This window comes from Osmerus eperlanus, chromosome 5, assembly GCF_963692335.1.
Source record: "Osmerus eperlanus chromosome 5, fOsmEpe2.1, whole genome shotgun sequence".
Taxonomy (NCBI): domain Eukaryota; kingdom Metazoa; phylum Chordata; class Actinopteri; order Osmeriformes; family Osmeridae; genus Osmerus; species Osmerus eperlanus.
In genome coordinates this window covers 13,396,477-13,412,295 of record NC_085022.1, presented here as the reverse complement: position 1 = coordinate 13,412,295, position 15,819 = coordinate 13,396,477, and the positions used below count along the sequence as shown (strand labels likewise).

General features: G+C 47.1%; 1 protein-coding gene across 4 annotated transcripts in view; it reads right to left on the bottom strand.

Moving 5' to 3' along the window:
- Positions 1–258: 258 nt before the first annotated feature.
- pclob (piccolo presynaptic cytomatrix protein b) overlaps positions 259–15,819 on the bottom strand; it is a 28,651-nt gene continuing 13,090 nt past the window's right edge. The window contains exons 6-25 of one of the 4 annotated variants that reach the window (XM_062461731.1): positions 15,722–15,790; positions 15,234–15,260; positions 13,852–13,946; positions 13,595–13,670; positions 13,254–13,379; positions 11,127–11,235; positions 10,831–10,898; positions 10,495–10,742; positions 9,449–9,499; positions 9,193–9,323; positions 8,040–8,066; positions 7,266–7,359; positions 6,211–6,282; positions 5,549–5,876; positions 4,838–5,032; positions 2,530–2,671; positions 2,180–2,241; positions 1,053–1,187; positions 690–835; positions 259–575 (exon numbers count right to left, since the gene is read on the bottom strand). In XM_062461731.1, the coding sequence (XP_062317715.1) occupies positions 432–575; positions 690–835; positions 1,053–1,187; positions 2,180–2,241; positions 2,530–2,671; positions 4,838–5,032; positions 5,549–5,876; positions 6,211–6,282; positions 7,266–7,359; positions 8,040–8,066; positions 9,193–9,323; positions 9,449–9,499; positions 10,495–10,742; positions 10,831–10,898; positions 11,127–11,235; positions 13,254–13,379; positions 13,595–13,670; positions 13,852–13,946; positions 15,234–15,260; positions 15,722–15,790 (2,345 nt within the window). In that variant the 3' untranslated portion in view covers positions 259–431. The remainder of the gene's footprint in view (positions 576–689; positions 836–1,052; positions 1,188–2,179; positions 2,242–2,529; positions 2,672–4,837; positions 5,033–5,548; positions 5,877–6,210; positions 6,283–7,265; positions 7,360–8,039; positions 8,067–9,192; positions 9,324–9,448; positions 9,500–10,494; positions 10,743–10,830; positions 10,899–11,126; positions 11,236–13,253; positions 13,380–13,594; positions 13,671–13,851; positions 13,947–15,233; positions 15,261–15,721; positions 15,791–15,819) is intronic. The other 3 variants (XM_062461735.1, XM_062461732.1, XM_062461734.1) reach the window with 3 other exon arrangements.

Here is a 15,819-nt window from a genome sequence, read left to right as displayed (position 1 = left end):
CTCCCCCACTGAAGGGACCCTGGGGAAAAAAAGATGTTCTCATGGGATTGAAAAGGGATGTGATGACATCTCTGCTCCCTGGGGGGTATTGCTCCAGCCTTCTGATTGGTGCCTTCTGTGAGGTTTGCATATTGTACCACAGGCCCAAGCTAGGAGATGACACAGGAGGGAGGAGAACGAAGGCTTAAGCTGTCCAATATCAGGTGCATATTACGTGCTGGCAGTGTCTGGCCATCAGATCACGGCCCGTGGTCTGTGTTTTGCTTTGTCTTTTTTTTTCTTCTTCTTCTTCTTTTTTTCAACTAGGACCTAGTTCTAAACATGAACAAAGCGTGCATTCCTTCTCCTCCTCGTGATCTCTCCGACCTCGCCGGAATTCCAGTCCATTCTTCCTCCACTGGCCCCTGACGACTCCTGGGTTAGCTGGTCCCTCAGGGGTGGGTCTGAGTGGAACTGACCGACAGTTTGTGCCAGCTGACCACCCTCTTCCTCATGTCCACCTTATCCAGCCAGATATAGGCCTCTCCTATGAGCGTCTTCTTCAAAAACTTCCCTCCATTAGACACCAAGAAGAGCTAGGAGAGAGGAGGAGGCGGGCACAGTGGAAGAAAGTTAGACAGTGGGGCAGAGCAGCCAAACCTGCCTGCCCAAACCAGACCGAGAGACCAGGTCTCGGTGTCCAGGCCTACCTGTAAGGAGTGACCAGTGGGGTTGAGGTTGAACCTGAAGGTCTCGTTGAAGGAGGGCTCGCGGTCATGGCGACACACTCTGGTCTTCTTCTTAATGATCCTCTTCTGAGTGGCCACGTTCACCACGTACAGCTTCACATACAGGTCTGTGGGCACGAGACGCACACACACACTGCAGCTGACACTGGTAGACACACCGTGTCCGCCGTGCACACACACACGAGTGTCTGCCGCTGGAGGACACCCTTACGCACACTGATGCTGACGTTGTTGTAGATGGAGTACATAACAGTAGCTGCCACCACAAGACACCTTATGCACTCAGTAGTATACCCACACACACACACACACACACACACACACCTGGTAAGTGGTCCGGGCTCTTGAACTTGTAGGTGATGTTTCTACACTGAAGGATCTCCAGGACCAGCTGGTCTCCATCTGTCTTTACCTCCTTCTTCAGAGCCACCTTGATCTCCCCCATCACTTGGGTCTTACCTAAAAGAGGAGACATGGGGAGAGCGAGAGCGAGAGAGCGGGAGAGCGAGAGCGAGAGAGAGCGAGAGGGAGAGGGAGAGAGAGAGAGAGAGCGAGAGAGAGCGAGAGAGAGAGAGAGAGAGAGAGAGAGAGAGAGAGAGAGAGAGAGAGAGAGAGAGAGAGAGAGAGAGAGAGAGGGGGATCGGAATGTGAGGAAGAGAAGGGGTGTATAATTGTGTTTCACACAGACACAAAGAGAAACCCGCAAAACACAGAGTCTCCTACTCTTCTTCTTTGTCCAGCCGTGCATCACTGACACACTCTCTGTAGCACAATGGAACCAGGGTGGGCGCCTTCTCTCTCTCCAGTTTCACTGTAACATTCCAGAAACTGCTCACCGAACTGCCTTCTGTGGTTTTAGAACCTGCACTGATTTACAGTACTGGTGTAAAATGTCAGCTGTCGTGGTAATGACCCGCTGACCCCTGTCTAAGTATCGGTGTCCTGGCTGTTGACTGAGATGGCCGCTGGCTCTTTGTCATACTGTGTAACTGGAGAAACTGGAGGAGAGAAGGGGGACCCAAATTAAACCATAGATATAATAATGATATTGCATGACAGGCAGGTGATAACCAGAACTCTCCCAGGGCTTGAAAGCAGTCTGCTTTCAGCACGAGTCACTGGTGAATGTAATGTATTGGTTATTGTCGAGGGATCGTAATTGCATTTCCGACACTCAATTTAGCTCAGGAGAATATTACATCCGTCTTTGTGTATCCATGTGCACAATTTTACGCAGCTACCACGCATCTGAACGTTTTTTGGCCATGTTGATGTTATGTCACAGTCTGTCCAACAGAGGGAGACATATACCCATGGACAGAGAGGGGATTAACACTGCCTGTCTGCCTCACAAGTCACAGTAGATTCTCTGTCTGTACAAGCTCACATTTTCTGGCAGACCCGTGTGGGAACTGAGTAGTAACAGTGCGATCCACTGCTATTCCACTGACCTTCATTTTCCGGGGTACCCAGTCCTCTGGTCTTGTCAGTCCCGTTGGGAATGGTGTTCCCACTGAAAGAGAACACAACCAGACCTTCAGTACGCTAGGCCCTGGGATACATGATGTCAGGTGGCTGAGCGGTTAGGGAAGCGGGCTAGTAATCAGAAGGTTGCCAGTTCGATTCCCGGCCGTGTCAAATGATGCTGTGTCCTTGGGCAAGTCACTTCACCCTACTTGCCTCGGGGAGAATGTCCCTGTACTTACTGTAAGTCGCTCTGGATAAGAGCGTCTGCTAAATGACTACATGTAAATGTAATGTAATGTGCAGTATCCGAGGTGTGGGGGTAGCATGTACTCACATGCGTGGAACCTGGAAGATGGCACTGTCCACTCCGCTGCCCGGCCCGTCATCCCCATCCAGCCCCCCGAAGCCGTCTCCCACCAGGCTGGGGGCTGATGACACCACCGAGCCTGACAGATCGGCCAGCCTATGGCCTGGTCCTGGGGTGGCAAAAGGAGGGGAGATATAATAGGTTCACGTGAGCGGGTTCATCCAATTTATTCCAACGTCACACTCCATTTCCCAGGATCCATTTCACTGGCTGACGGGTGTCTCCTCCAATGACTCCGATGACTTCAGACTGGCTCTGTTTTAAGTGTCTACCGTGGCTATCCTGTCTCACACCAGAAGCTTTACTCAGCTTTACGCCCGAGTGATAGACTCATGGAACAGGCAGCGCAACAACACAAGTACACTTTCAAAATGAGGTCTCTTTGACTCAATGAATCCAGTTCTTCAACTCCAGTGGCGTTAGGCAATACATCTCATCAAACCATTTGAGTAAACTTCACTTCAGATTTTACAGTGTATGTACCTATCATATGTTTACCAGGGGTATTGCTAGAGTATAAAGTGACATTCTAGTTAATATAACCTCAATGTTATGTGCTGCCGAGAATAGTTCTAGTGTGAAACAGTACACTGACAGGCAACTCAATTCAAATGCAAAATGGCCAAAAGCTCTGTATAATGAATGTAATTATAGACAATAAGCCTATACTTGACACTGACCTAATCTGATAGGTTACCTCTCGACTTGCGTCTTATGGCATATTCAAAGTGGGGTGAAGTGGTGAAGTGGGTGTGAAGTGGAATTATACAAAGAATGGCTACACAGCTCCTGTTCCTGAGAGCTAATGTTACAGTTAGTTCATATTATCTCCTTTTAGTCAGAGACTTAAAAAGACCTGGATCATGATATGGTCTCTTAAGCTCATAAACTACAGTCACTCCTTGACTTAGACCCAGGGGTGGGGTGAACAAGCAAGATGGCTTCCCTCAAGGAAAATGTGTGAACCTGTGATCTACATCAGCAACATGCACTCATGAAATATGCAAACCAAACCAAGTCAAATACATTGGTAGACACACAGAATGATGTACAGCTCAAATGAGGTTATGGAATAAACAGATGTTGAATTTGTATTTGTTTTTAATATTTTTAATTGCACCACTATTTTTTGTGTTGCCAGTCTGTGCGTTTAGTCATCTGTTTCATTGTTATTTTCCTCTCCTGTTGTCTCACCTTCCCTTGACACTTCAGTTCCTCTCAGCTGACTCCTGTCTTTGCTCTCAGTGGCCGGTGAGTGCAGAGTCAGAGTCAGTGTCCTTTGAACCCCATGTTGTTGTGTCTGCACTTCCTGGTTTGACTGGCCAGTCACAGATGGCGTTTTTGTCCCCATCGTGTTATGGGTGGGGATTGGGAGGGGGTAGGAAGGAGGGGGTATATTGTATGCCTTGCTGTGTGTGTGTGTCCTCTCTTAAGGTTCAAATGTCACACACAAACACACACACACACACATACACACACACATGCACACACAGACACACACCACATCAATGCAACCTCCTCTACCATCAAGTGTCATCGACAGGGAGAGGGGAGGATTCATGCATGGGGAACCACACCATTGGGCCGATCTTTACCAATCTTGCAACTAGCTCAAGGAAGGGTATTTCCTGGATAGACAACCACAGAGTAGTGACTGCTTGCCATCCCTGCTTGGTTTCTAGGCCAGGGTATGAGGAGTCACACGGGGGAGGAGGGGGTTAGACAAACCAGCAGCTTGGGATAGGCACATATTCACTCCCACTGAGACGAGTTTAGAAGAGTTAGACACACAGGGGCTCAGGGACTTCTAGCTGGTGTTGTTTATACACTGCAGTAAATCTAGGTTTTCAACTGTGTAGGTTCTAAGAGCGTCTATAAGTATTTGTTGTCGAGTTGGAGTTCTGCTGTGGCCCAGTTTAGCTTCATACCCTGCAGGCAGCACATTGTCACAGACATTTAGTTATGGAACTACAGTTTAGACTTTCATGAATACATTATTACGAGTTTGGTGTTTAGATCTGGGATTTGAAACACGGGCAAAGGTTTACTTGAAAGCTTCCTAAATCTGTTTTTACATCCCTGGAGGAACAGCAAACAAACAAGAGACCAAAGAACCTATCGGACCGTGCTTATTCAGATGTGCCAGTCCAAGGCAAAGAATGCGAATGGAGAAACAGAATGAGGGGAGAGATCCGTAGAAAGAAGATGTGAGCATGCACGGGAGAGAGGAAGCATGTCATGGGATAGAATCATCAGGGGAAGGGGCGGGGTTTACTTGGTTGGAGGCGGGACTGTTGGACGGCGGCCTCGGCGGCAGCTATGGCTATCCCAGCATCCTCCAGGTGGGCCTGCGTGACGCTGCTCTTGCTCTGGCTGCGGGAGGGGCCATGGGAGCGCAGTTGGCCGTCCGAGGAGGACTTGGAGCTGCCCGGACTGCTGTGGGACTTCTCCAGAGGGCTCATTTGCATGTCTGAGAGGGTAGGAGGTGACGGGGGGAGTGGGGAGCGGGGTGGCGGTGGTGGGAGTGGGACGCAAATCAGTCTTTTTCGCTACGATAAAAAGAAAGCATGCTACAAGAGCTGCAGTCTTTCATTTTGGTACACCAGTTACCTGAGGTCAGTACAAAGTGAATGCGTTCAAGGGAATATAGTAGTGGGCACAAGTGGTGTAATTATGTCTGGCAGGTGTCCTTCTGTGATTACATCTCCATGACAACAGGCTACGTCTGAGTGAAAATGAGAATGTGAAAATCACTGTGAACAAAACAACTTTGAAGCCTTTTCCAGCTGCCTTTGTCTAAAGCAAATATATAACAATCTGAAATAACATTCATCAGAACGACTTGTTTGATAATTGCTAGTTTTTGCTATTCATCAGAACAACTTGTTTGATAATTGCTAGTTTTTGCTAAATCAACTTCTGGGATGATGAGTGAAATCATGAAGGGGTAGACAGGGATACAGTATCTGGTAGAGGAGTCTCCTACCTTTCGCTGGGTCAGGGAAGATCCCATGGCTTCTACTCTTGATCACTGAGTTCTTGGGGGAGTCATGAGACCCTAGTCCCTGGCCCTGTCCCTGGTTTTGACCACCCTGTCCCAACCCCATTCCGGGCCCCATCCCGGGCCCTCCTGTAGATCCCTGGCCCTGGCCCTGGACCTGGACCTGGCCTTGGCCCTGCCCTGCTCCGGACCCTGGGGGTCCCTGGGCAGCATGGTGGGCTCGGCTGTGCTGGATGCTCTCGCTCTGTTCCTTGAGAGGCAGCCAGCGAGGAGTGTTGTCCAGCTGGGCTGTGTTAGACAGGTCTATCAGCACCTGGAGAACAGGGAGAAAGGAGGTCTGAAACAGGAAGGAACTATGGCATGAAAACAGGCAAACAAGGCTAAGGTAAAGAGAGTGTGGGGAGAGAAGAGAAGTGCAAAAGTAAAGGTGAATAACGTTAGAGTTAAATTTTTTATGAACGAAAACAGGATTTACATTGACAGGCATGAAACTCTGGTGTTCAGTGGTAGAGAGCGATCAGGCAAAGTCTGCAGTGATTTGGCAAGTGAAAAAACAGGGTATTACTAGCATTAGCATTTGTGTGTAGGGGGCGGAGGGATGCTAAGTTTATGTGACATGTAAGCCAGTGTGTGTGTGAGAAACTCACTTCTCCCAGGAAGTCGTTGGACGAAGATCTGTCATAATCCCACACGGTCACCTCCAGGGTCTTCTTCTTAAGCTGGAGCATGGAGGACAGGCCTGTTAGTGAGTGGGACTGTGTGTGTGTGTGCACATGGGAGTGGTTGTATGTATGTATATCCATGTGTGTGACTGCACGTGCGGGTCTAGGTGACTCTAGGTGGCTCTTGTGCACCAAATGCCACTCGCTTTCGACTTGGGTTATCAAAGAGAGGGAGCGTGGGACTATTTTGAATAAAAACCTGAGGCGTATCAAACGGCCGTCATCAGCTAGCAGAGGGCGGTGGGGGGGGGGGGTGGATGATATGATTGATCAAGGAAGTGTGTGTGTGAGTTTTGTGTGTGTGTCTCGAGAGACGGATGTTCAGCAGGAAGCGGGCCACTGACTGATAGTGCGGCGGCGGACCGGGCCGACTAACACAAAGACATGATGAACAGCGCCAGGCTCTGAGGACCTGATCAATCCGGCGCCGTCGTAGAAAGCGCTTCTTCTTTGTCGAGAGCCACAGCTCGAGTGCCGTGCTCATCCCTCCGCGTCTCAATAACGGGCGGCGTGCCGCCACCGGGCTGAATGAAGATGTCTCTGTCACGCACGGGCACGCGCTCGAAGAAGCTCACGTGCTCTCTCCCCCCCTCCCGTTTGGCGTCTAACCTCTGCGTTTCTAAACGCTCTCTCCTGTGATTCGCAGCGTGTGCGTGCTCAGATGCTGAGGGGTGGAGCGGGCTGTTAAGGAGAGTCATGGGAAGGGTGATTGAAGGACCCAGAGGGGTTCCTAGCCTCCCTGATGAGGCCCACGCAACAACACACTACACACTCCCAGCTCAGGAAGAAAGACATCCTATGACAGACTGTTCCGGATGTCGTGCAGTACACACGGCATGAGTGTGTGTGTGTGTGTGTGTGTGTGTGTGGGAGTGTGTGTGTGTGTGTGTCTGAGAGAGAGAGAGAGAGAGAGAGAGAGAGAGAGAGAGAGAGAGAGAGAGAGAGAGAGAGAGAGAGAGAGAGAGAGAGAGTTTGTCTACCTGCTCCAGGTGAATGTTTTTGTAGATCACTGTCTGGTTCCATTCTGGGTTCAGGGTCTTCTGGGCATGTTTGGTTCTCCTCTTGTTATCAGCACTGTGTTGTCATAACAAACGGAAGGTTTTCTTTTCCCCTTCAAAATGTCACAGTTCACCACGTACAGAATACAATGCAGTATGGCAAAATAAAGTACTTGCACCAATAAACATCACATCTCTTTCAAATGATAGATGAAAGACAAGCAGAGCATTGCATTGTCTTGACTTGCTCGTGACATAGGTCTCTGTTAAAGGAGAAATGAACAAAGGAAGAGCCAACGGAGGGGGTTGGGGGCATATTTGAGCCGTTCTAGCGGAGGGATGAAGGTACAATCAGATACTGTACAGTACTGCGATATCAACATCGGGTCCAAAATGAATTGGATGGACAAATATAAAAAACTCCCATTGCTGTTCTTTAGTGCGTTTGCACTAACAGACAATTATGAGTTGTTGTGACAAAGAAACAGAGATACGTGTCAGAGAAAATGAAAAGAGAAAGAGAGGAACATAGAGAGAGAGAGAGGTAAACACCAGGCAAAAAACAAAGAGCAATTGAGAAAGAAAACGAGAAAGAGAAAGTGAAGTCATGGGATGAGAAGAGAGTGACCTTTTCACGTAAAAGGGAACAAATGACACGGACAGACCAAAAAAAGATAAGCACGTTGGAGACGTAAATTGCGGTGTAGACAAACCAAAAAAGCAACACACACGTAAAGCCGAGCAGGGTCACACTACCTTGCGTTCTGGACAACCATGACTTGGCTGAGACAGTCCAGAGGAGTAAGAGGAGGGCAGACAACAAGAAAAGCAAAAAACAAAGAAACAGTCAGAGAAAGGAAAGGAGCTAAAAGAAAAACAGTAAAGAACAGAAAGCTGAGGTCCATTTGATTTTTTTGGATTGGTCATGTTGAGTTTTTTTTTCTTTTTGTTTTTTGTTGTTGTTGCCTGTACTTAGTTTGTTATGAAATGCAGGACAAACGCCCCCTAGGGGATACAATAAACAGATGAATGAATGACTAATCAGTGCGAGCATTAAACGTAATTCACATTCTAAAACTGCGATTCATATAATTTAGTTCTCTCTGAAAAATGTGCACAAACAGCCAGTTACAGTCAGTATAAAAACTATAAACCAAACCATTTCCTATCCAGTCATAATGCTAGGTGCGTGGGCAGGAGACGAGAAGAGGAGCTGTAATCTCATGAACAGGTCTTAAAGGGCCATTAGTGTAACCTAGATACTGTTACAAACCAGATAAGGTCTCTATCGATCCAATCGCCTTTTCCACACAGTCCACTCAGGAAGAGGGGGGATGGAGAGGAGGATGGAAAGAGGTATACGGGGGTGAAAGAAGAGATGATACCAAGGAGACAATCACTAAGTGGACTGAGCCTTCATCGCAACATCGACGCTTCGAAAAGCAGAGCACTGCGGACAACGCGCGCACACACGCACACGCATACCTTAGCATGTGACACCCCGGTGGTGTGTCCGTTTCTAATAATAGAAACCTTGTATTTCTGTTAGGCATTGCAAATCTATGTATTGGCGAGCCATGGTTTCTAAGTACATCTGTGTCGGCTATCTCCAGCGCATACTCTGTGCTCACATCACCTGGCGCTAATCTCATATGACACACAGTCAATAAAAGAGCAGTGAAGAGGAGAGAGATGGTCAAGAGAGAGAAAGAGATATATATATAAATATATACGTATAGAGAGAGAGAGAGAGAGACGAGAGAAAGAGAGAGAAACAGCGCACGCGCGAGAGAGTGAAAAAGTAACTGGGGGGTGAGAAGAGTTAAAGGTAGAGAGAAAAACAGCAGACCGAGGAGGCGAGAGGGGGAGAGAGGAGGAGAGACGAATGCAAGACAAATGAGAGCCTCACCCTCTCCCAGGCAGCAGGTAGACCTTGACGAAAGGATCGGAGTAGCCGTTGTTGTCTTTCTGAGCCAGATTTCTGGCCTGGAGAACATGAACAATCAGGTTCCCCAGGTTCCTGTCATAGTTGATCTGGAGCTGATGGGGGGGGGGGGGGGGGCAGAGAGATGCAGGGTCTGTAAGCTTCAGCTGGTTCCTGCAGAGAATATTGTATCTCCACTACACGCCACACAAGTAGGAAATCCCTACTGAAGCAGACTTACCTGGATCTCTCCGGTGATGGGGTGAGATTGTGGCTTCAAGAGCTCTGTCGACTGCAACACACAACACACACACAACACACACACCACACACACAGCATCAGTCCTGTTGCTGCAGCGTGAACAGCTAGCACAGTTCTGGCTCTCCTGTCCTTCAAATCCAAGGTTTTATATAGGGGTAAGGATTTGTTTGACCCAACAGAGGAATACATATTGTCAGTAGACGGATGATGCCTCGTATCAGAACTGCTGAACACAGCTCTCTGCTTGCCTCAATAGGTCTCAGGAGACATGTGATCATGAGTGGTTTTATAGACTGAAAATGTCACCCGGTATAGACACAAAGGTTAACGATGTAGATGAAAAACACTTTAAATGTTCATGTCGCAAAGTATCAAAGCAAGTTGTATACATAAAGGAGCAATGAGAGAGAATATAAAGTGCACACACATACACACACACACACTTGCAAGACACTTCGTTTTCATGTTACCATATAATTTGAATGTCTTGTTTTTATTATGAACGCGGAGCACCTGACCTTGACCTTCAGACCACATTCTCTAACTCTCTCTTTCTCTTTCTCTCTCTTTTCTCTCGTTCTCTCTCTCTCTCTCTCTCTCTCTCTCTCTCTCTCTCTCTCTCTCTCTCTCTCTGTCTCTCTGTCTCTCTCTCTCTCTCTCTCTCTCTGTCTCTCTATCCCTTTCTCACACTGGGCTTTATCACTTATTAATGACGGGTCCTCAGTCACCATATGGCTGTAATAACACACTCTTCTCATTAGAAGTTACACACAGAGAAGCATCATAGAATCACACAATAGCCACTACATATCATTACATTAGATTTTCATTACAAATCAACATAACTTTGCATTTATGTAGATTACAGTCTTACGTAAAAGTAAAAACTGTTCACAATTGTAGCAACGATCAGTGGTCTGTTTTTGCTAACACATAGATTAGAAGAACTGGGACATTATATAGGACACAAGTCCACGCAATATCAGTATCAGTGTGTAGACGTGATGAGAGTGTGAGGTCAGTTACCTTAGCGCTGTGTCGTTGTTTCTTGTTGATGGCGGGCGAGGCCGGCTGTCCAGGGCTGGGCACGCCACTGGAGGTGGCTGAGCCAGCACCTGAGTGGAGGAGGGCGGAGCGCTCCAGGGCAGAGAGGACCCCGATCCCCCCTGGTCCGACCCCCGACCCCGACACCCCAGGACCCTGCTGCTGGGACACCTTTTGCAACTCGGCGGCCAGTTGGTTCGGATCCACACCTGGGGAGCGCTGCCTCTCACCTTCACACACACATACGCAGAGAAGAGTTTGATATCAGCGGTCGAGCTTCCATGCAGGATCCGCCCTATGATGGGAGTGTGTTCTTACCAGTCTTGAACTGAGCGTGCTGCTCCAGGGCCTGAGGGTAATCTGGGTCTGACAGCATGTTAAGATCCCTGAGAACACACAGCAGCCTCCCATCAGCAGCTCATCAACAGCACAACCACCATCAAACTGCCCACTTCCTTTGGATGAGTGAACACTCACCACCAGGAAACAGATACTTGTTTTGGAAGCAAAACTATGAGCGCGGGGGGAAGAATACAGGAGACAAGTAGGAGAGAAGGATACAACAATGCAAGGAGAGAAGGGAGAGGGGAAGGAAAACGGGAGGTCCCACTCACAGTCGCACACAAAGCTCCGCCTCTGCACAGGGCTGACCCATGATGCACTGCACCTCCTCATAGGTCTTGCCCGTCAGAGGAACCCCGTTCCACTCCAACGCCTGCATACCTGGAGAGAGGACAGGGGAGAGAGGGCTGTCCGTTAGAATTGGAAAGTGTTGCGAAGATTGCATAACAGGGCCCATCATCAGCAGACAGACCCTCTATCTGGAGTGTAGAAGCGAGGGTCCTGGGAGCGCTCAAAGGCGCCACTCACTTCTCTGATACAGCTGGCTGTCTCTAAGCCCCCTATCTCTTCACACAGTAGAGAAGACTGCAAATGCATGCCAGAGGGATACATGACAGTTAAAGTGTAGAGGGGAAAAATACACGGCACACTTAAACCCTCCTCCCAGTGCCGAGGCTTCACTTACACAAATGGAAGCTCGTCTCCAGAGACTGTTGCTTACGATGCAACTCTCCGGCGGCAGTGCCAACAAAGGGACCGTGTGCATTTAAATGTTCCTGACAAAGCTTCGGTTCAGCCACTAACCATATTCGATTTCTGTCTCTTCCTTACTCTCTCTTTCTCTGTCCCTTCCTCACTCTCTCTTACTGCGCCTAGGGACAGACCGTCCAATTGAATGCTACGCTTTCACTGCTATACAAACATCACATTTGCATAATTACAATACTTCATGCAGAGAGAGGACATATAACGTTCGGCTGTGAAATGAGTGCCCAGTCCAATAATAATGTCATGACTTGAGCGTCAGACACAAGTGGGTTGAATAAACACCAAAAACAATACATCAGCTTAATGGAATACTCGGACAAACTAAATGACAAACAATAACACGTCCATGTTTTGCTTAATAATCTCTCTCTGAATCCTCTTCCTTAACGACAGTGGATCCACATGGACGTACTGAGCCAATCCACTAATCCCAAGGCAAAGTGGCCAGTCAGAGTGCTGACAGGCAGCCATGTTGGAGGATCCAGACTTAGCAGAACAGTGTCCTTCAGTGTGTCACTTGTCTGTCAGCAGTCAGAGGAGACCTGGCCAGGGGGAAGCCAGAGACAAGCACAGCATCTGAACTGAGCTGATGGACTCTGCCTTTCCCCCCAGGAACAACCCTGAACTGCAGGGATTACTCGAAATACCCTGGCTACTCCACCGAATGCACAGGCTGATGCATTGAAATGAAAGACGCGTAAAGACTTTGCTTGTATCGTGGAATTGTAGTTTAACGGAAAGTTGAAGCCACATAGTGATGTGCCAGTCAATGTTTGCATGTGTCAGTGTCTTTTGTTTGTGTTCTTGTGGAGTCCTGAATTGACCCAGGGCCTAGGCCTCTGGGAACCTGTGTGGCTGTTAATGGACGCTTTAATTTGGCAAATTATTTGATATATATATATATTTTTTTTTTACCATTACTGTAATGTGTACAAGCCTTCAGCGGCCCAAGCGCAACAAATTAGCGAGCTAGATAGCTAACGTAACAACGACTTTGGAATGTTGGCAGAAAATATGTGTGAATGAGAGAATGAGAGAGAGAGAGAGAGAGAGCGAGAGAGAGAGAGAGAGAGAGAGAGAGAGAGAGAGAGAGAGAGAGAGAGAGAGAGAGAGAGAGAGAGAGAGAGAGAGAGAGAGAGTCGGAATCTAATATAATGACTAATTCTGGCAAATGCTGAAGAGAGTCAGGCTGAGTTGACAGGGCTTTTCTGCGTTGGTGTGTGGGGTGTTCTGGAATAGGACATGACACACAAACACAGAAGGCAGCAGTGCTTCTCATCTTTTCCTAACAAACATTCAGCTTGTGACAGGGCTATTCACAGAAGGCTTACAGTGTCCTAAAATTAATAATACCAAAAAAGTCTGCCTAAACCATTAATCTGTCACAAGCTGAGATAGGACATTGAGAAGTCGATCTCCAGGCTAGGACTCAAAAATCCATATTACAGTGCACCTCCTTCAGTTTAAGCAGTTTACATAATGATGTTATACCGTTATTTTCCCAAATGTCTACTTTCATTCAATGTAACTGTAATGGTTGCCATTACAGTTTTTATGACAGCTAATAGATGGCCAACAGCACTTTGTAGACTAGCCTGTCTGAGTATCCCCATAAGAACAGAGACTCTTACCTTCCACCACTTTTCCTGTCTGTTCTGCTACTCCTCCAGGGGTAACCTTGGCAATGTAGGCTCCAATCTCCCCTCGTGTCCCGGGTATCTCTTTCCCTCCGACCACACGAATCCCAAGACCATTACCTGTGGAGAAGGAATCATTTTCGAGGGTGATTGTTGCAGATCTACTATGCAATCACATCACTGTTGACAAATTACACAGATTTTCTTGAGAGTAAATCCATTACTTAGCTCAATGTTATAGTATATAATTTATGTGTGTGTGTTTGCATATGTGTGTGTGTGTGTTTGTTTTTCAGTGTGTGTGTGTGGCAGTTCCACTTGCCATCCTTATGTACCTGAAACGCTGGTGTCTTTGGGGTCTCTCTGCAGTTTGATACGTGAGTGAGGGAAAGCATATGGGATCAGCTTCATCTAAATGAGAGAGAGAGAGATAGAGAGATAGATAGATGTATAGAGATAGAGAGAGAGACAGAAGAAGAGAAAAAGAGAGCATTAGCCCTCTGATGGTTTGACAAAGGACTCTCACCTGCAGGACAACTAGATCCTGGTTGGTTCGTGGATCTGAGAAGCAGTTCAGTCCAGCATAGCTTACTTGTCTCCTGTCCAGAACGTGTCCAACCTGCTGGCCCTGGCGGCCCTCTCTGGGCTTGTCAAACCAGTCTGAGTCCTCTCTCCTCAGGTGGTAGGCTAAACAGGGGCAGGCAACAGCTCAGATTACCTTACACACAAGCACACATACACTCTCAGCTAGCCTGTTGGCTAGGTCTGTCCCCGCTATAGCATCTGGCTACAGCAGAGACTGACCTGTCTACCAGACTGTGAGCAGTAACATCCAATGACTGACTGTACTTCTCACTTATCTGACCTGGCTTGATAGATGGAAGATAGGTGGATAGAAAACCCTGCTGTGTCCCATCCCAACCTTAATGAGATTTGATTAGCACTTCAGTCACTAAATAAAAGATGACTGCGTATCTGAGTCAAGCATGCGTGCATGCATTACCAAGCACGGTGTGTATTTTCAATATTTCTATATTTCAACTCGCTATTTTCAACGCTATCGAGTGAGCAGGCTTTTTTTCCTGAACAGCACCGCCGACACATTTGATCTGTATCATCTGGTGTGTTCAACACCAATGGATCAGGTGAGGTTGCAGCTGGTTCAGAACAACAGCATTCACACATCAATGGTAAAGTAATTGGTTGTGTGGAGTAATGTCAACCTAGTACAAAAAAACTACCTTTCAGTGGTAATTTGGTCGCCCTAACACCTGATTGTACATGGACCAGTTAGCAGTCTTCACAACTGAACTTACCACATCATCATTTGCAAAGGAAAATGCTTATTGCAGTCATGTTCAGGCTATTGTGCTTCTGTGTTGCTAATCATTTCAAGTTTGAAAGAGGTTATCGCTAGCACGGAAGGTGAATTGTGCTCTACTTTGCAAGTGTCACTTTGCATTATCGGTGTAATCTAACTCCTTTAGCAGTGTGTGAGAGGCATCCATCATGACATGGAGGGAGGATTTACAAGGCGGCACTTACAGGGAAAACCCCTATAGTCCAGACAATAGGCCTGAAATGTAAATGTGGCTTTTCGGAAAATCCCTGTAGCGGTAAGATACATATGTATGCATGATCATACAAGATATATGCAAATGTCAGGTGGCATCTAAACAAACTTGGAGTAGAGCATGGATATGGATATCGGAAATGGATCTGATATGTGCTACAGAGCCACTGTGATGTGGAGTCATTCCAGAATGGTTTGGATATGTAACTACAGGACCACTATAAGACATCTACCATACTATTGAGGTGTGGGTCTTACAACAATGGGTCAGATATGTTCTACGGTACCATTTAAATGTGGGTCACTCAGAACCATGGAGAGTGGAGTGAAGGCATTCAGTTGCTAGGCTACATGGGGCTGGGATGCTGGTTGAACTGTACAAAGAGTACTGTAACTCTCACCTTCTATATTCCAGTTTGGGCCTCCAGCTGTGGTACAAAGTTATATATTCTTTAGAAACTTCTACAACACATGATCATAATATCTAAAACTCTATGGAAGCATGTAATACACTGTGTGTTTGGATTTGTTAGGTGAAGACATTGTGTGCCTAGTACTGTACACCTTATTTCATGCATTGCACTCAGTAATGGTCAGTAGCCTGTGCATACAATGCATGCTTTGTTTTCAAAATAAACAATTAAAGACATCTTTAAAGACATAATGAAAGACCGGCATCTTCAATCCATATGAGTTATTTTAGAGAGTTTGAATTTCTCAAGAGAAATGCAGGAAAAATAGCCTCATGGAAAATATACATTGATCCTAGATCAGGTACAAGGATTACTCGTGCCAGGGGACTGCAGCAGTAACAGTAGGTGCATAGTGCTGTATTAGTGAGGGTCAAATGACATGACCAGTAGTGTGGAGCTTAACTAGGATACCCTACCGTGTCTGATACTCTCATGAAAGATTCTGGCTTCATCTCTGTTCAAAGTCAGCATGGAGTCACTTAGTGCTGTAACCAAGGCAGATGGACACTCGCAT